The 21,150-nt window shown below is 40.0% G+C and overlaps 1 protein-coding gene across 1 annotated transcript in view; it reads left to right on the plus strand.

Annotated features, from left to right (window-relative positions):
* Positions 1-21,150, plus strand: part of Col4a3 (collagen type IV alpha 3 chain) — a 134,600-nt gene that overhangs the window by 66,182 nt on the left and 47,268 nt on the right. The window contains 18 exon segments of the mRNA XM_047546603.1: positions 978-1,034; positions 2,891-2,980; positions 6,609-6,653; positions 7,235-7,279; positions 7,858-7,920; positions 8,576-8,629; positions 9,409-9,435; positions 9,805-9,882; positions 11,544-11,606; positions 11,726-11,761; positions 13,223-13,264; positions 13,477-13,554; positions 15,138-15,200; positions 15,564-15,623; positions 17,318-17,362; positions 18,258-18,311; positions 19,178-19,219; positions 20,775-20,859. Coding sequence (XP_047402559.1) covers positions 978-1,034; positions 2,891-2,980; positions 6,609-6,653; positions 7,235-7,279; positions 7,858-7,920; positions 8,576-8,629; positions 9,409-9,435; positions 9,805-9,882; positions 11,544-11,606; positions 11,726-11,761; positions 13,223-13,264; positions 13,477-13,554; positions 15,138-15,200; positions 15,564-15,623; positions 17,318-17,362; positions 18,258-18,311; positions 19,178-19,219; positions 20,775-20,859 — 1,027 coding nt within the window.

Genomic DNA, 21,150 nt, shown 5'->3' on the forward strand with positions numbered 1-21,150 from the left:
ACCTTTGTTAGAGTTAATGTGTGCAAAAGTATTGAAGGCTGAGGTTGTAAATGTGTCAAAGGAACCAGATAAGGGCTGGGGTGTGGCTCAGTGGTGGAGCTCTTGCCCAGCATGTGTGAGGCACTGGGTTCAATTCTCAGCACAAAATAAAAATAAATAAATTGCATAAAGGTATTGTGTCCATTTCCAACTAAAAAAATTTTTTTTAGAAAAAAGGAACAAGAGTTCCCCATCTCACTGCTGAATTGCTGTTGTCATTAAAAAAGAAAAAACTTTTTGACACTAGCATTAGTGAATTAGTTTGTTCTCTTTAAAGACGTAATAGGTATTGATAATCTTTCCTCAGTTTCAAATATTATTTCAGGAAGACAAAAGTTTATCCCCTATGGAAGATACTGTGTGTTAAATAGCTACATATACATTATGGTATACACATTAGGCACATGTACACATACACAGTGCACCTATATGCACACACAAGGATAACGACATGTTGAATCTGAGAATTTGCCTTTTTTTTTTTTTTTTTTTTTAATTAGCTTTCTACCTACATCAGTGGCAGTTTCATATGGTTCATTTATTATTCTGGGGGAAAAAGGAATAACTGACTTTTTCCCACAAATAAATTATTTTAAACTCCTAAGTACAATAAAAAATGATGTACATTCATCTGACATTTTGCTATAATATAACTCTCACTTTAATGACTTTTACTTTTGTTTGTTTGTTTTTGTGGTATTGGAGATTCAACCCAGGGCCTCATATGTGCTAGGCAAGGACTCTACCACTGAGCTACATCCCCAGACAAAATTGAGGAATTGTCCAGGCTGGTCACAAACTTGTAATCCTCCTGCCTCAGCCTCCTGAGTACCTGGAATAGTATCCACACCCAAAGAACAAAGAAATGTTTGCTGTTGCCCTATTGAGGACCAATCAAGCTGTCTTAAAACAAACCCTTTCTATTTTCTTCTTCTTAGGGCTGTGTCTGTAAAGACAAAGGCCAGTGCTTCTGCGACGGCGTCAAAGGGGAAAAGGTAAAAAAATAATAATATTTTATCTTCTTGTTATAAGTGTCATCAAGTAATTAATTCATGCGTCTTCAGTGGCAGAAAGATCCTCAGTGTGTGATTCCATTTCCCAAATCCAATTTTACAGTAATCGGATATATACATTACCTTAAAAAAAAAGAAAGAAAGAAAGAAAGAAAGAAAGAAAGAAAGAAAGAAAGAAAGAAAGAAAGAAAGAAAGAAAAGAAAAGAAAAAGGAAAGCCTTCTAGGAAGATTCAAAGAACTTGCCTAATCCTGGCAGCTAGATTGTAATTCTTTGGGCCTGTAAAAACTAAGTAGCAAGTTAGCAGGGAAAAGAAAGTTTACAAGAATCGTCTATAGTATACACTATTTACAATGTTGCTAAACACAAGAGAAGAAATGAAAACAACTTGATTCACTCACTTTAACATAAAATAAACATTGAAGCCTGCAGATGTTGTCCTGCAGCTTTGGTACAAGATCTCCCCCTGGTGGAAGAGTTCTGCCTCAGCACTCTAGTTGAGGCCAAAATTCAGCAGAGGGAAGTAGAAGTAGCTCCATTGCAGAATTCAAGAAAAAAAGAATACCGTGAAATCTCATTAGTTCGCTCCATTAACTTGCAATTTGTGATAATTAAGACAGAAGAAGAACTAAAGTTTTTTCTTTGTTTGCAAAATGCTTTCCTCTGAGACACTAATTATTTAACAATATTAAAGGGTGACTATGTAGAAATTTTTTTAAGAAAACATGTTTAAGCTCTTTAGATAAAACAATTCACATAAGTTTTATGCTTACTATAATACTTATTACATTTAGTTTAAATCATTTTATAATTCACGTGTAGTTTTGTTTTGGCTCTTTCCCAAATCTATGAATGTAGTATATTCACTTTCGTGTTGGAACATACTCTCTCTGTGATTCATCATGCATTGAATCATTTACTGAATCCCAACTGTTTACAGGATGCTATTCTAGAATGTATGAAAATGAGTCGTGAGAGGAGTCTAGCACATTTTCTTTTTATTGGATATGCAAATGCAAATACACTAATGTGAAATAACTAAGCTTGATTTTTTCTTTTTCTCTCCCTTCCCCCTTCTCTCCCTATCTCTTTGCCAATTGTGTGACAAAATTGACCAAGTCGATCAGTAGTCTTTCCTGTTAGAATAATCCCAGGATCTGTGTCCATGAGAAGATATTTGTTGATAAAACCATCTGATGGCTAATCAGGTCTAAAGTCCTTTGATTCACTTTTACCAGGAACTTTCCCATAAAATCTTCTGACTTCTAAAACAAAAATTCTTCAGCCCATGTTTTGGGGCATGCTGCGCTTGATATCTCTCCTGCATCTCCTACTGACTAAATTGCTGAGGCTGGCCTTGAACTTGCAATCCTCCTGTCTCAAACTCCTGAGCTGCTGGGACTACAGGCATGTGTCTCCACACCCAGGAGTGCGTCTTCTGTTTTTTAAGCTGCATGATAATCTTGTGCACTCTCAAAACATTCTTGTGCCTTACCCTCACCCTCTCCATCTCCATCAAAAACATTCGGCTAACTTTGATTTTTCCAACTACTGTCCCCTCAATTGTTGACCCCCTCTTCCTGAATCTTGTTCCTGCACAGCTCCACCATTTGGGAAAAGAAGTTTCTATAAGACCAAGTGCCGGCACTCTCAAGCCTGCAGACAAGTGCCAATAGCTGGTAGCTTTCTAATGACTCATTCTGGGTGCTAATTATTAGTTAAATAATAAACAACATGCAAAATGTCATCAAGAAATCATAAAGAAGAGAACATGATGGTCATGGGAGTGTTAGTTGTTGGATAGTTGCTGTTCTGTGTCTCTTGTTTTGGTTTTAACAGGGGGAGAAAGGCTTTCCTGGACCCCCTGGTTCACCTGGCCAGAAAGGATTTCCAGGTCCTGAAGGCTTGCCTGGACCACAGGGACCCAAGGTATGTCTCCTGTGGGCTTGGAAAATTCTCCGTCCACATAACCCTTCTTCACGCACAGGCTGCTGAGACAGTGAGGATCCACAGGTGAGTCAACTGGTTGATGCTGATGAATTCCTGGTCTCCCATCAGCTGAGCCCTTGGAAACTCAGCCTATTCAGGACTATTACAGTAACATCATGATCCTCAGCTCCCCACTCAGCTTCCTTTGCATCGCCCACCTATGCAGTTTCTACACCTGCATCTGCTCGACCTTGAGAGGTTGTGCTCTTTTCTCTTTCCATTCAGGACCTATCCCCATCCATCCACCTGCACCCCAACCCCTGGGATTCCCAGGGAACCTCATTCCAGGACTCTGCAGCCTGACTTTCCTCTTTACACTGACTTTTCTCTTTCAGTCCTGAGACATGCAGAGATTTTATCAAATTCATACAAACCTGCCGCTAGATTTTTTTAGGTCCTGTGGCCAGAGGAGTGCCACCTCTCCCTGACCTTTGTCAGCTTCTTGAAGGGATAGTTAAACTGCCGCTCACTCCTTCGCCAGTGATAATTTGCCTTTTGCCCTTTTCCCCTAAACATATCCCTGCAAAAATCACCAACGACCTTCAAGTGGCTACTGCCAAAGGGCGCCTCTGGGCCTTTATCTGACTGGAACCCCTCTGCTTTGATTTCAGTGGCATTGATCCTTCTCCTCCCCTTGAGTCATTTGTCTGCCTTTGCTTTTGGAATCCCCCTTCCCAGGTTCTCCACCTACCTGACTCCCAATCCATTACTTCCCGGGTTCCTCTTTTGGGTGGGGGAACTGGTCCCTTAAGCATCAAGTTCCTAAGAACCTGCTGCACTTACATTCACCACACATTTTTATCCTAAAGTCTGTCGAAGATTTAGTAAATACATGCATAACCACTAGATCTGCAGACTCTTTTTTCCTGCTGGGGACACTAACTAGACTTAAACCTGGACTCTTACACATTCACTCTGCCGATGACAGGCTGTGAACTAACCAAAAAGTTGTAAAAGATAATGATAATTCATCTATACAGAGTCTTTTAAAAATTTGATACTGCATTAGAATATGTACTAGGATCATGTAAAGAACATGTAAATGACAATAACGTACTGTATATTGACTCTGTGCCATTTGTTCCTAACTGAGCCTCATTCACTCCTCACATTGACCCCAAAAGTCATGGCTATGGTGACTCATCAGCTCCTAATAGTGTCTCTACTTTATAACTGAGGAGACAGAGTACTGAAGTAATTTTTCCTGGGTCACACAGCTAATAAGTGACAAAATCAAAATTTAAACCTGCTTTTATATTATTTTTCTCATATCAAACAATCCTTCAGCTGTCTGCATTCCAGCTGGGTGTCCTATAGTTCAGTTATAATGCTGCATACCCAGAGTGAGAGCAGACTTCATGGGTTAAGGACTCAGTTCCACAGACTACCCCTCCCCAATTTAGATGTCAGTCACAAGTGATGGGTCCCCAGGTTGCCTACACTTCTTTTCAACATTACTACAGATTGGGGGTTCCTGTGCCCCGCTTCTCAAGTTTGATGATTAGCTATGACAGCTAGTTGAACTCAAGGACACACTGATGTCAACTGGCCAGGAACAGCCAAAGAAAGAGCTACATAGGTCAATGTCCAGAAGGGTCCCAAGGGCAGGAGCTTCTGTCCCTCTTCTTTCTGGAACAGAGATATTCACTAACCCAGAAGCTTTCTGAAGTATCCACACTAAGGGGATTCTCAGGAAGGGCTCCTTTCCAGACCTGACCTGTCATTAACTCTATCTTCAGTCCCTGTCCCTCCTGGGAAGATCAGCTAGGGCTGAAAGTTCCTCCCTTCTAACCATAGCTGGTCTTTCTGGTCACCAGGCCCCATCCAGGAGCCCACCAAGAGTTACCTCATTAGAACAAAAGACATTCTGTCACCCAGGAAATTCCAAGGGATTTAGAAGCTCTATGCCAGAAACTGGAGTCAAAGACCAAGAACTAGGACAAAAGATGACCTCAGCATCCATCACTCAGGAAACAAGGAGAGTTTTTAGAGTTCTGTGCCAGGAACTGAGGGCAGAGACCAAATATGTACTTCTATGTCACATATGGTGACCAAATCAAACTCTTGAAACCTAAGAAACTAAATCCAAACTTCCAGTTTACAGTAAAAGTGCAAAAGGTGGCTATTTTCTAGGAATTCTACCATTTCTGTGTCTATCATTTTCATGTATGTGTTCTCTTTCTTCATCTCTCCTTTGGATTCTAATTTTGAAAAGTTCAGCTTCTGGGCAGACTCTGAATATTCCATTGACTTGCTCTAGGGCTTGAGTTTGGATTTTTCCTCCATCTCAGTGAGTTTACCTTTTCAGCCTCCGACTTAGGTCAGCATAGGGCTCCCTCCTTTTTCCCCAGTTCTCTACGCCTAACTCTACTTGAGGCTCTTCAGTCTTTCTTTAGAGATGCCCCATTCAATTAAAATAATAGTTGATAACACATGGTTCTTGGTTTGGTTTACATGATGTGCAAGAATTCCATAAAATTAATCTAGAAAATGGGTCAGTCCTCTTTTAAAGCTTACTATAACCTCAGAAGAAAATCTAACCAAAGGTAGATAATTAGAAAATATTAACACCTGAACAAAAAGATTTTTTAGACTTATAAGATACCTTTCTTAATTTTAAATATTTTCTGCATGAGAAAATTTACAACAGGGAAGTAAAACCTTTAAGTCACCCTTCTGCCTTCCTCACAAAACAAATAGCATTCTGCAAGAAAGGCAACCACCTCGACCATGTCCATGAACCCAGGAATTCCACCTTAGACAGAAAAGGCTGACTTTGGCCTTGACAGTCCAGTCTCAGAAGGCTCTGTAACGCCCTTTTATCAAATAATCAAAAATACCAAAACATACTGGAACTCTCTGTAATGATGAAAACAGCTGTTGAACAATGGGATTTTCACAGCAAGTGGCTTGGTTAAAAGAGTTTCCATTTAAGGTTACTCTTCAAGAAAGAAACTCTCAAAACTGTATTCATTATGTGTCCAAAGCAAGTTTATCTCTAGTTCAGACAGTCCTTGCTTCGTTATTTACTTGTGCATGTGAGGGACATTTTGTTAACAAAGTATTTCTCCTGCATGGAAATATTGGCTGCTAGTCTGTTCTGCCATTGTAATTGTGACATTCATCCTTATCAAACCTCTGCAGCTGTCTGGCTAATGCGGGACTTTTATAGTAGCACTTTAATGTGCAAGAGAATCCCCATAGAATCCGATAGAAATACAAACTCAATAGGTCTGGGGGTGGGAGGGGTGGTAAGGGTGAATGATGGGCAGTTGGGTAGGTTCTGAGATTCTGAATTTCTAACAAACTCCAAAGTGATGCTAATGTTGCTGACCCCAAACCCCACTTTGAGAAGCAAGGGTTTCAGTGAATTTTTGTTTGTCATTTTGAACAAATATTTTGGCTCCAAACAAGCAAGCAATTGAACCTTATTAACAATGAAATAATCACAAGAGCAAAACAGCTTGGCTGTTTATTATGTGAATAATACAGGGATCATGAATGTCTGGGCTTCTCAGTGCCAATCATTTTCATCGTGTTTACTTTTTCTTTTCTCTCTTGAATCTAGGGTTGTCCAGGACGTACAGGACTCACTGGTCCCAAAGGTGTAAGGGTTAGTACTCCAACCAGTCCATCCTGATTGTTCAATGAGCATTATTTTCAAAAGATCAACTCTGCCCCATATAAGTTATACACATCAGAAGGGAGTAAGTAGATTGCATATGGTTCCGTAGAGGAAGCTCAGGAACAGGTAAAATTAATCTGTACTGGTCGAAGTCAAAGTAGTGGTCACTACATCCGAGGCAGGTGTTGACTGATGGAGAAGGGCATGAGGAAATCTTCTAGAGTGATGGAAATGCTGTTTCTGTGGGGGTCATGGTCATTCAAAAGTGCACAGTAAGGGAACATCCATAAAGCTATTCACAGAAAACAGAAGCATTTTACTGAATGCAAAATATACCTTTAAAATGTATACCCCAAAGCCAAAACAACCTTAACCTCTTTTTAAAAGTTGTATAAATGTCAGACTTACAATTATCTGTTAGACCTTTCTGGTTTTTGTAATCATTTTATCTATTCCCAATGATAGTTGCAGGAAGAGATTATTGCAATGGTGAAAAATTTTATGTTAACAAAGATGAACATTTTTAAACTATTTTCCCTGCCAACTCCTCCTCTTTTCTATGTCTTTAGGGAATAACTGGATTACCAGGATTTTCAGGCCCTCCTGGACTTCCAGTAAGTAATGCAAAAAATATGTGGTTGGAAAATGAAAAATAAGTTCCTCTTAATAAAGATGTGAAGACAGTAGCACAAGAAAACAAGTTGTGACACATTTGTCACATGAAGATATGGTACTCTGGAATTTAATAATATGCTAGAGCATAGATTTTTTTTTTGTATGACTTCTGAGTCAAATCATATTTCCTGAAATATAAGCAGAATTGAAAAGAGCAGATAGAACAGGATGATTCTGCTTAATAGTAGAGAATAATAAAAAGTTTAACCTCTATCTTCACTTCTTTCTCCTTTTTCCTCCCTTTTCCCCAGCTTAAAGAAGCATATTAAGGGACTTTATTTTATGTAGAAAGAACTTTTTCTAAAATATCCACATCTCACTTGATAATCTCAATTTTAATTTGTCTGGATGATTTTGTTTTGGTTGTGTTATTTAAATTATATCTAAAACCAAGATTTAAGTTTATTACTTAATTATTTAAGCATCCATTTGTATTTCAGTAGCTGTTTAAATTTGTTCATGTTTTCCCTTGGGTCCCTTCCTGGTTTACCTGATCTGAGTCCTATTCTCCTTGCAGGGCATCCCAGGTCATCCTGGGCCTTATGGACTTGCTGGTTTGCCAGGGTGCAATGGCTCCAAGGTACGTACTACTCACACATGAGATAATTAGTAGATGCTCTGCTGAGTGAATAAGTCAAGGAGACTTAGCAACGAGAGGGAAATACGCTTCCTGGAAACATTCTTAAGTTAGGACCGACAGTGTGATTTTTGAACCAGAAGCCTTCCTATTGCTTTCCCCTTGTTCCTTGCTTGTCAATCAGAAGGACGTTCTCCTATGGAAAGATGAGGATCAACTGGTTGTGTATATTAATGAGATCGTATATATAAATCAGAAACTAAAGCCTTGAGCACAAAGTTAATCTTTGGGAAGGAAGGCCTGAGAATCTCAGGGTTTAACTGCCTCCTTTTGTGTCCTAGCTGAACGCTCCTCTTCTCCAGAATGGTGGCTATGAATGAACTAATTTTAAAATTTCAAGGAAGCAGCAATTAAAAAGTTCTTGGTACAATCAGACCGCCATTTATGCACAATTTGACGAAAAGTGGATTCTAATCCTATTTTCAGTTAAGATACTAGTTTTCTGGCCTTCAGCCTCATGACCCAGTAGCCATCAGGAATTTGAGTGACTTTGCCTCAATTTATCATTTCAAGGCTGAAAGAGAGAAATGGGGATATTTCTCTGAATAGACTATTCAAGAACAAGTAACAACAACAACACACTTTTGATATCTTCCAGGGGGACCGAGGATTTCCAGGACTTCCAGGGACACCAGGCTACCCAGGGGTCCCAGTAGGTTTGCATTTCTAACTGCTCAACACAGATATAAAGTATGAATAAAAGCCGTGTGTTCAAATGTGTGAGGATCCAGGGAAGCCTGGGGAATCCCATAATAGGTGCTCAACTAGCGGGAATGAAGAATGCGTTGTGAGTCCAGGTCTGGACTTTCGTCCAGGTGGAGCCTTCTAAGAAGGGATGCATGATAGGTCGATTCACTAGAGGGGAGGCCTGGGTTTCTACTCAAGGCCTGCGAGTGAGAAGAACAGGGACTTAGAACCAAGATGGCTCCAGTGCACAGTGTCTAGGTTAAAGGAAATGAGCCTATAAGAGGAGGCCCTGTGACAGAGGCAAAGCCAGGAGCAGTGTGGTGGGGAAGTTCAGGGAAGACACATTTCAGTAGGAGGGAGGGGCAAGTGACTGCCTAATGTGCTGAGAAATCCAATAAGACGGGCACTAATGTTTGGCAGTGGTCTTAGCAATATCAATAGTAAATGACTGACTTCAGCAAGGGCGACTTCCATGACAGATGGAGCCAGAAGGCAGACTTGGAGCTGAGGAATGAGTGGGAGATGAACAGAATGGGAGGTTTGCAGGGGAGATGAGAGAGAGACAGGGGGAAGGAGGAAAAAGATGAAGGGGGAAATTGTTGGTTTGTTTAAATGAAGAGATTTGAGCATGTTGAAGAGCCAGTGGGAAGTAAACCGTGGGAATGGAGGCCGAACACAGCAAGAAGGACAAGAAGGAGGGTGTTTGGTTTGCCCTTGGTGGTTAATACGCTGCTTTGCCCCTAGGGTGCTCCTGGCCTGAAAGGACAAAAGGTAAGACATTTGTGGACTATTGCTATTGAAAGTCTCTAATTGTATGAAAAGAACATAACAAATAATGAGACAGAAGCCATTACTAATTAGATTTCACAATCTAGTCCTTATCAATTTTGAAACCAAAATAATTAGAACATGATACCTACTCCTATTAAACAGCTCCTTCTGGTTCTTGTCATACATGGATCTTAAGGATACAGATTTCATTGCATTCTTTAAGGACATGGGGTCAGGAGAAGAGAACTGACCTCTTGTCTGTGTCCTGGAAAGCACCTTTACCATTGAAGCAGTGGAACCCTCAGTCACTGTGGGAGACTTTTGAAAGTGTAACATTGATTAGGTTTGACGAACTTCCCCATTTTCCAGGGTGTTCCTGCTAAAGGAGAAGATAGAGAACTCAATGGAAGAGGTGACCCTGGGCTGCCAGGACCCCCAGGATTCCAGGTACCACACTGCAGCCTGTCCTCCCCATTGCTCCTTTCCCCTCCATGTCTGTCTCAGTCTCTTAACCTTTTAGATATTAGTGTTTATTCTTATTTATATGTCTGCCGCATTTCATTGTAAAGCATTCACCTAATAAGACTCTACACGGTCCTGATACACTGAGGTGATTTTGTATATGTGCTTTTTAATCTCTTCTCAAGTCTCCGTCCTACGGGTGTTCCTGAATTGAAGGAGATTTCAAGGAACAGATTATGTTCCACTTAAACTGCTTGTTGAAATTGAGGCTGGGTTTGTATCACACACTAAAACCCATTTAAAACGGTAGTGATCAATAACTGCCCTCTTCAAAACTTGCATGATATTAAATAAAAGGGCTTCCTTTAAATTCAACTTTCTCCCTTGGCCGTTGAGTGGTTTGCTATACTGAGCTGTTTGCAGGTAGCCTGAGAGTAATTCCGAGTGGGCACAGAGACAGGGCTGTGTTGGGGCTGTGTATGCTTCGCTTTGTGATTCAAAAGATCCCCTTTGAAGACCTAAGTGTGACTTAGGTCCTCCAGGATTCCTTGTGAGTACAGGATTCCTAAGTGTGACTTAGGTCTCCAAAGGTGGCCTTTTAATTTAGTTCAGAATTAAAAGTGGAAACTTTGGGGTGGAGACTGGATAGTCGCCTAAGTGAGTCAACGCCCGAGTTGAGGCTGTGGAATGCCTACTTGGTGCAGCAGGCCGGCCGATGATGAGCTGTGAGGTGGGACTAGAAGCTGAACAACTGCAGCGTTGCAGTTAGAAGTCATTGCCGCTGCAGAGAGAGGATAGAGAATATGACGGATCTTGCCTTTTGCTTAAGAAACAAGGATCCAGCTGCTAAAGGCAGGGAATCTGGTAGGAAGGGACAGTAGTAGTCTGGGACAGGAGTATGTCCTTTCAATGTGTACTGATTGACATCACTGTACTGGTCATTGTGATAGCACTCAAGACAGTACATTCATTTATACAAGAAATATTTATTAGATGCCAGTTACACAGCAGGAACTAGTCTAGGCTCTGGGGATACAGCGGGGGCACAAATCAGTCAAAAAAATAGTTTCAGAAAAAATACCCCCCGGGGATTACATTCCAGTGGGGAAACAGAAGACAGATTAGATTAAGGCTTTCTAGAGTGTCAGGCGGTAATGACGGCTAGGGAGAGAAAACATGCAGGGAACGAACGGGGTGGGAAGTGTCTGGGCGGGGAAATGGGTTTGGATTTGGATAGGCAGAGAGGCTTTGTAGGAAGGCAACTCCATGAAGAGAAGGGAGAGGGAGAGAGTCACACAGACACTTGGGGGAGAGGATTCCAGACCAAGGGGGCGCAGGGACAAGGCCCTGAGGGAGGAATGTGGTGGGCCAAAAATTGGGGGCTGGGAGGAGAGGCGAAGGAAAAAGCAAACTTTCAAAACCAGCAACCATTCCTCTCATTTCCCTGAAAACAGTAGGATCAGTGTGGTTCTGGCAGCTGGTCACAACGACAACATGCTTTCTGGCATTTATTGTTATTATGGCCACTTAGAAGGGAGGCATTATATTCTGATTCTATTAAAATAGTTCAACACATGTAATACTGGACTTTGTGCATAGGCGAGAAGGGCATTTGAACTCTCTTTTTTCCTTCTCTTATTTTCAAGGGTTTGCCAGGCCCCCCAGGTTTTCCAGGACCTATGGGCCCACCTGGTCCTCCAGGATTCCTTGTGAGTACAGCCACCTTTGCTACAGACACTGAAAACAAATGAATACAGCAAAACGTTTTAGGGAGTTTTCTCACTTGTGTGTGTTTCCCCTTATAGTTTTAATCTGTGGATCTTTCTAGGGCTTTCCAGGAGCTTCAGGACCTAGAGGGCCTAAGGTAAGCCACAGATGTGCGTTGTATCAGTCAGAACACCCTCACCGACCCAAAAGCCTAGGCTGCCTCTTCAAGGGGGTCAGCCCCTCTCTGGAGCTCAGATTCCCAGCAGGGAAGGGGGTGAGGCCAGGTTCTTACCTCTCTTCCCTGTACTTCAGCAACTTGATCCCTGATGCAGAGTTTTGATCAAAGAAGCTTCCTATCAGGGAAAAGGCAAGGATTCCTAATCCATAGGCTTTCCCTTTCTGATAATCCGACTGGTCACCCAACACTTCATCCCATAGGTTTTGGCAGTGGGCTTCTTTGTAATATCCGCCTGATCTTCGGTTAATAAGTAGATGACTATTTAGAGCCATCGTTCAGCGGGCTATTTTTATGTGTTTCTATTAAAAAGGCAATTGTTTGTCTAAGGATTGTTTTATTTTATATTTAAGGATTATTTATTACCCAGCCACAGACTGGGCAATTTATTTGACAAGGCATTTATTTCTTACGTTTAGTTTTTACAGTTCTGGATGCTGGAAAGTCCAGTGTTGAGGGGCTGCATCTAGCATTGGCCTTCCTGCTAGTGGAGACCCTCTGCAGAGTCCCATAGCAGTGCGGGGAATAACCAGAGAGAACTTGCTTTTATAATAAAGCCACTCCCAGGGTAACTCATTACGCCATTGATCTACAAACAGTCCTGATCCACCTCTTCATGCCTTTCAGTGGGATTTAAATTTCAACACGAATCATCCTGAGGATTTAGATTCAGGATGACATTTAGCGGGTCTCTGTCATTGTTTTACTAGTGAAGTCAGGCAGTGAATTTCATCCTTAGCTCCTCTATTAACTTTTCAATTTCAGAATCCATCCCTCTTATTTTTAGAATGACAAAACTGGGGCATCAGGAAATTCAGCAGCCAGCTAAGGAAGCTAACCAAACAGGAAGTTAGGTGGCCAACCAGTGGGATCAAAAACACCTACTGGCCAAGCCAGAAAAAAGTCATCTGTGCTGGGTCCTTTCCCCACCTCGCACGACTGGACACCACCTGTCATCATCCCACACACCAAGTAAATCTGCTAAGCTTTCTGCTCTTCAAGGTTTCCACCTTTATAGGAAGAAATAGCTAAAATTACTTTCATAATTCTAAACTTAAGATTAAAATATAAATGTTCAGTTGCAAATATTGGAACTTTAATCAAAATAGGCTATTCCCATTTATTAATGTATTTATTTCTGGTACTGGGGATTGAACCCAGGGGCACTTAACCATTGAGCCACATCCCCAGTCCTTTTTTTATATTTTATGTAGAGACGGGGTCTTGCCAAGTTGCTTAGGGCCTCACTAAGTTGCTGAGTCTGGCCTTGAACTTGCAATCCTCCTGCCTCAGCCTCCTGAACTGCTGGGATTACAAGTGTGCACCACGGGCCCCAACCCTACTTAGTTCTTAAATACAATTTTATTTTGTGTTTTCTTACAGGGTCACATGGGCGATAATGTGATAGGGCAAAAAGGAGAACAGGTAATTTAAATAAATGGTTTCTTATGGGGTAAGATACTTTAAGGTCCTTGGTGTGTTGTCCTCTATAGTTTATTCACTGGCCAAGTAGAAATGCATGTGTTTTCACTGCTCTGTCTTCTTGCATAAGCACTAAAATTGATCTTTTAAACGTAGTCATGTTGAAAGGTTGATGACATGGTTTGGTTTTCATCCTGGGGTGTGTTCGCCTTTAGGGTGTGAAAGGATTAACAGGACCCCCTGGACCACCAGGAACAGTTATTGTGACGCTGACTGGCCCAGACAACAGAACGGTAATGCTGCCATTGTGTGATTAGGGTTGTGCCTTCCGGTTTCTGGAACTCCTTCCCTCCCTTGCAGCCCAGCCGAGCCAGCCCAGTCCAGCGCCTCAGCAGTCGGTGCCTGTAGGTTTTATTCCTCCCCCAGCCTTCACTCCTCAACCTGGAAATGTGGGGTGGGAAGACCTGAGCAAGGGCCTCCGAAGCTCTTGGCATCTGAGTTGGATGCCAAGCTTCACCACCCACTTTTACTGTCCCTCACACCAAGTGTGTGACTCCGATCCAACTGGATGGTGACGATCTCAAGATGGCGGTGAGGAGTACCATAACCAAATGGGAATTTTCAACCCAGCCATTGTAACCCCAAGGGCACTGTGGACCCGATTCCTCACCAGGAACACTGTTCCTGTCATTTTGACAATACATTTGCTTCGTGCTCCCCCAGGAGAGTGACTAGAAAGACCAGGACTTGGAACTGCTCTGAATGCTTAGAAAAAATGAATCTGCATTATAAAACACCAGTCGTACACACTAGTGCGACCTGGGATGTCTGGAAGTGAGGATGAGGAATGAGAGGGTAGCTAATAAATCTATCACGGATTAACTAAGAAATAAACACAAACCATACTTTCCTTTGAAACCTATTAATCGTTTGAAATATCTGCTTCATTAGGCTATAATTCACATAACATACATATGTTTTTTTAAAGTATGCCTTCCACAGGTTTTAGTTATAACTAATCTTCCACAGCTTTATTTAGACAGAATTTACATGCCATAAAATTTACTCATTCAGGGTATAATTCGGGATACTCGCTGAGTGGAAAATTGGAAAAATAAAATTTCCCTGAGGAAAAATAACTGAAGTTTTCAACAAAAAGAAAATAAAGGCTAAAACTTCATTGTCTGATAAATGACAGGAAAAAATTACATTTACAAAATCAAGATTTGGATACTTTAACCCTGTAAAAATAATCAAGGTCGGAAAAAGTGCCCTAGAGACAAGAATTCTATTAGGAAAAATATATATAGTCAGAAAATGTGATTATAGTTCAAACAGAATTAAAATGGACATTAAAGTAAATATCCTTTATGGATATATAGGTATATATGTATCCATAATAATTAATCCAAAAGCCATGTCTGTTTAGATACCACAATACACATTTTATATGTACTTAAATATGGGAATATCTGGGGTTTAGGAAATTACCAATCATATTATCATTATAACATTGACAGAAAACCATTGATCCCAAAGAAAATAATTTTAGTGTATTAGAAATGAAAGTAAAATACATTAGTAATGAACTGATTGTGCTTATACAAAGCTGATTCAGAAATTCAATTAGTTTATGTACCTTGATCCAAAAGATACTTTTTTTTTAAAGAAAGTCTGCATATAGTTTTAGAGGGATCTCAGGTAGAAAGTTTGAAATGTGAGAAACAGGAAGAGTTACTGGGTTGGTTGATTGCGAGGCCCATCGGCAGTTTGTAAACCCAGTTTATTGAACAGAGAGTGGACTTTTCCAAGTGTAACCGGTATGATCTTAATGGATTGGTTTCTTTTTAATGATTCTGAATTGTTTTTGTGGCAGGACCTCAAGGGGGAGAAGGGAGACAAAGGAGCCATGGGAGAACCTGGACCTCCCGGATCCCCAGTAGGTCACTCTGGTCACCTGTTCCTTTCACACATAAGTAGAACCATAGGACAAATTTTGATGCACGTTCTACCTTTAAATACCTGAAACACAGCCTTGGGAACTCAGAGATCATGAAAACACTAAAATTATTTTATGGCTATTCCTAGCTGAAATACTTGCACTATTTCAATGCATGATTTGTCTTTAGCTTCTGCTTTTCAGCATCTGTTTTAAAAATACTTATAAGATTTCTCTTCTAGATGACTTATTTTTAAATATGGCCAAATAATCAGAAGGGACCAATTAGTTTTCAAAAAAAAAATCCCTGTAAGTGAAAAAATCAATAATATATACAACTTGACATAACTCTGATTCATACAGGGACCACCTGGAGAATCATACGGATCTGCAAAAGGTGCTCCTGGAGAACCTGGCTCACAGGTAAATTAGAAGAACTTTAGATTATGTAGAGGGAAATGGGGGAGGGGGCACAGGGGTATGAAAAATGGTGGACTGAAACAGACATCATTACCCTATGTCCATGTATGATTATGGTGTGAATCTACATCTTGCACAACCACAGAAACGAAACGATGTACCCCATTTGTGTACAATGAATCAAAATTCAGTCTGTAAAAATAAAGAAAGAAAGGAAGAAAAGAAAAAAGAAAATTCAGTGTTATATGGAATCTATATTAGTTAGAACTCAGGACCCTTGAGGTTGCAACAATGAGATGCCCAACTCAACTAGCTAAGGTTAAAAAAAAGAAAAAGAAAAAGAAAAAAAAACTTTTTTAAAGGTTTGGGTAGTAGGAATTTTTGTTCAATTATCTGAGAAGTGCAAGACTAAAACTGGCTTCAAGGACTTTAGCGTCTAAAAACAATAAGAACAGAACTCTCTGTGCCTCACTTCTGCTTCTGTCTGCCTATAAGACAATGGGATAGGATAGAATTTATAGACACTTATAATTCTTATAAAAAATTTCACAAATTTATTCATAAATAAATAATAAATATGCATTATTATAAATAACCTATAAATTATTTGTATAGTATAAATCTGTAAGATGTATAGACAATGTCTGCTATCTTTTGGCAGATGATCTTCTGTGGGAGGGGACAAAGAGTGAAGCCACTTCAGACTAATGCCACTTCAGGCCAGTAGACCACTTCAGACTAAGGACATCTGAGGAGAGAATCTTTTTCTCTGTATCCACAGTGAAATCCCAGATAATTAATCTGATTGGCCTGCTCGGGTCATGTGTCTCATTTTGGAACAATGACTGGCCATTGAAAAAGGTTTTATGATTGGCCAGGTCAGTGGGGGAGTGAGCTTCTGTGATTGACAGCCCTATCATAACCACCTTGAGGGAGGGAAGAGTAGCTCCCCTAAGGAAATGGGGTATAATGTGCCTGGAAGTAGGAAGTTAGCAAGACAAGCAATAGGCACCTACTTCCCCAACCTAGTTCCATTTTGGAAAGATTTAAACACATATATTATATAAAAACTTTTAAAATTATGTATTGAGAAATGCTTTTTTTCTAAAAAAAAAATTAGTCGATACGATTTTTAATTCTGTCAGAAAAGGTCTGACAGAATTAAAATGGACATTAAAATAAATATCCTTTATAGATATATAAGTACATTTGTATCCATAATAGTTAATCCAAAAGCCATGTCTGTTTAGATACCACAATACACATTTTATATATATTTAAATATAGGAATATCTGGGGTTTAGGAAATTACCAACATTTGATATTAATAAATTGACTGTGAACACCTCCCTCTTTCTAGGTTTCTTTTTTCACTTCTGCTAAATACTTTCTTGATTTTTCCTTCCAAGCATAGAAAGGACAGCATCAACTCTAGGTTTAAGCATAGCCGCCGTTAATTTCCTCTTTTCCTTCCTCTGACTCTTTCTTCTTTTGACTGACTGACTTCGACCTTGTTAAGGGAGAGTCAATGCTGTCTCTGTGGTTAAGTTTTTCCTTATAAAATCTGCATAAGAAACCTTGAGCAGGCTTTCTTGCGTGAGATCAAGAGGAGATGATCATATCATTTAAGTATTTCATGTTTATTCCAGTTACACATATTTATTAACTGATGGGTTTTTGTTCTGTTTTTGTTGTAGGGAAAACCTGGTAAAGGTGGTACCCCTGGCTTCCCTGGCACTGAGGTACATGACTCTATCCATTGGTATAGGGGAAAATGGCAACCCTCCTTACCAGATGAATAAGGACTTTGGGGAGTTACTAAGTAGTTATGAACTAATAAACAGTATTGCTTTTAAAAACTATATTTGAGAACCATGATTTTATGTCTTTAGGCAAAGAGAAGTCATCTGAGCACCTTATTTAACATGAATGAACCTAAAAGACATGATAAATGAGATTAGCCAGACACAGAAAGACAACACATGATCTCACGCATACATGCAACCTAAAGAAGTTTATCACCTAGCACTGAACAGGCTCTGGGTTCATTCCCAGCACTAAAAAAAGAAAGAGAGAGAGAGAGAGAGAGAGAGAGAGAGAGAGAGAGAGAGAGAGAGAGAAAGGAAAAGAGGAAAGGAGGAAGGGAGGGAAGAAAAGAAAGAGAGAGAGAAAGAGAAAAGAAGATGCTAACTTCATCTAAGTAGAGCCGAGAATAATGGTTAGGCTAAAGAGGGGAGGTGAAGAGGCAGGAAGAGAGAGGCTGCTCAATGGGTACAAAGTTAGATAAGAGGAATGAGCTTTGTCATCTACTGCACAATAGGGTGAATGTGATTAACAATAAAATAAATTTCAAAGTATCTGAAAGAGAGGATATTGAATACGTTACCATAAAGAAATGATAGAAGATTGAAGTGACAGATATGCTAATTAGTCAGATTGGATCATTACAGAAGTACAGTGTGATGAATACAATCGGTGCACTGTATAACTATGTACCCCATAAATTTGCATAACTATTATGTGTCATTTTAAAAGATAAATTAAAAGAAAATTTTAAGAAGTTCAGACTGCTCTCGCTTCACACAGAAGCAAGTGATTTCTGTCTTCTGACCCTTTTCCTTTTGCTCTTTTCTTTAGGGAGCCAAGGGCAACAGGGGCTTCCCTGGGTTAAGGGGTGAAGATGGCATTAAGGTAACCCCTTTCCTAACAGCCTATCTTCAGGCATTTTTAATTGATTCAGTATTGCCTGCCTTCCTGGGAACAAGGAATCTCAATGATGTCATTGAAATACTTTGGCATATTTGTTAAAAAGAAACTAGAGATACAGCAACTTTACATAAACCTTTGAAGGGTGTTCCAAAGGGAAAATAAGAAACTGGTTCTGTGTAGTGGAAGCTGGCCGACTTAAGACCCACTAGCCAGATTTCAGTTCCCCATGAGAAAGTGTTGGGAAAGGCCTACATAGCAGGAGGTGTCTGGTCAATTGAAGTCAAGTGTAGAGTGGACCTCTGAATCTGACTCTGGTCCATGGGTTGCTGAAAGGTCATGATTAATTGTGAATGCACATCACATCATTTGTTTCTGACAACACATTGCAGACATTTTTAAATAATTTCTATATGTGTTATATGTGCAGATTCTTATCCTTTATAAGTATTGTTTCTAGTAGCATTCTTAAATGCCCTCTGACACTAAGGGGGATGGTGACGACTGAGCCACTAAGAATTGCACACAGCCCATGGCCTAGTGGTCCTGTGCCTTTAATCAGAGCCGGGACATGGATGTGCAATGAGATCCAGGAAAGGTAGTTGAGTAGAAGCCTGGAGAACCAACAGATCTAGCAACAACCACTTCATGGCCTTGTAGATGGAATTCCTGACTCTGCTACAGGCTTTCCATGAACAAGAAACGTCCTTTAATTTGACTTATAGAGTATACCTAAATAACTCCAACTGTCAATTTTATTGTCCAACTGTCCATTTTTCTTTTCAACTGTACCAAGGATGTAAATGCTTTTGGTTTACATGTTCGTAATCTGTAACTGTCTTTCAATGTAGGGTTGGAAAGGGGACATTGGCCCTCCAGGATTTCGTGGTCCAGTAAGTGTAACTAATGCTGATACCAATGTCATCTTTGATGAAGTTCTTCAAAGTTCTGAGGAAGTTTCAAGTCAATGTCTCTCATCAACCATTGTGATAAACATGATAGCATTTATCTTTTTATCAACAAGGGCTAAAAATAGCTGTCAGCATTATTTGTCCATTTGGCAATGGATAAATATTTCTATTTGATTCTATTTGGTCCCTGGGATGTGCTAGTAATGTCCTTTGGGCTCTGGAGAGGACAAACCTGGTGTAGTCAGGGTTAGACCAAAGTGATCCTGCACAACTTGAGTGTAGGACAGGACACCAGTTCCTTCTTACCCCCACACAGGCCAGTTTTGACGACTCTTGTGCTTTTGGGCAGCGGAAGAGTGTGCTGAGCAGAGCTGCTATGTCAGATTGTGTGGGGGTGAGGATGGTATTTTCCTTGTCAGAAATGCTGTCAGATCCCCAAACTAAGTAAGTTAGCTCAGTAACTGAAGATGGCTACAAAGACTGTTCATCTTTATACTAAAGCAAACCATTGAGATACAAGTAGTCCCCAAATACTTCTATGAAGTTTCCAGGAAGATTAAAGGGACTATTTTGTGCAAGTACATAGCCATGTCCAACACCAAGCAGGTGCTCACCTACACTAGAGGTTTTATAGAGATTATTGTTATTATTATTAAGACTTTTTTGTGATTTTGTACACATTGCTTAACCACAGGTTCTTGTTACCTCATCTTTAAACAAGACAACAAAGTAATTGGTTCAGGCAGCATATGAGAAACAAAACAGAGAGTTCTACATATACATACATGTATTTCCATCTTTTTTTCCTTCAAAATAAGAGCAAAATAAATGAATTCTATACACGATCTATTTGCCATTGAACCTCAGAGGAATTCTTAGCATTCCCAGCTTCTGGTGTTTTGGTATGCTCAACCTTGACAGAACTCTGTTTGCAGCCTCTACTAACTTCAAAATAAAGTCTGCTTTGGAAGTAAATGGTTAAGAAGGCCAGCAGGAGGCCCACTGGGCAGGTCAAAAGCAATGTCCCTTGCTCCTTGCAGGCCAATGCTGTCCTAAATTTAACGAATCAACATACATAGTATTTGTGGAGTGTGTGTTTCACCATACTTTGAAATAGAGTGTGTCCATCAGGATCAGCATTTTTAAACTGTAAAATAAAATAGAATAACTTTAAAAAGAACTCAGAGTTGATCATATGTCATAGTGGTAAGTCACCATTTTGTGAAATTTAAATATCTGTATTCATATACGTGTGAACTTGTATATGCACATATCTACGTGGACCACATAATAAATGTATTTTCAGTTGAAAGTCCATAAAAAATTATGAAACCAAAAAAACATCAACTTTCTCTTTAGACTTGTTCATCTACCTGTACATGACCATCGTATTCCTGCTAATATATAAACATATGAATTCATAAAATTAAGGAAAGTACCATTTTAGCCCAAATGAAGAAGTTGAAGTAATTTTGTATTTGGTGAGCAATTCATAAATAGCTATCCTTTCTTTTTATTCATTTCCTTTTCCTTTAAGACAGAATATTATGATGCATACCAGGAAAAGGGAGATGAAGGAATTCCAGGCCCACCAGGACCCAAAGGAACTCGTGGCCCTCAGGGTGAGGATACATTTCTTCCTAAAAACTTTTGCTTTGTTCTTTCTTTCTTCCAAAGTAACAAGGACCATGCCCTCATAGAGCTAGGATTTTGAGGGTAGGGAGAGAAGAAATAAATCACCTAATGTTGACAAGTGGTGGTATTTTTTCTGTCTTTCAATTTTCCTATTTTTGCATGAAAACTTTGTTAAGTGGTATGCCATAGAGGCTAAATTATCTTTATATAGCAGAGCATGAAATTCAAGTTGTCAAGAAGACACTAATATGGCCAGAGAACATGAAGAGGGAGTGTAA

The sequence above is a fragment of the Sciurus carolinensis genome, chromosome 3 (assembly GCF_902686445.1).
Source record: "Sciurus carolinensis chromosome 3, mSciCar1.2, whole genome shotgun sequence".
In the NCBI taxonomy this organism is placed as follows: Eukaryota; Metazoa; Chordata; class Mammalia; order Rodentia; family Sciuridae; genus Sciurus; species Sciurus carolinensis.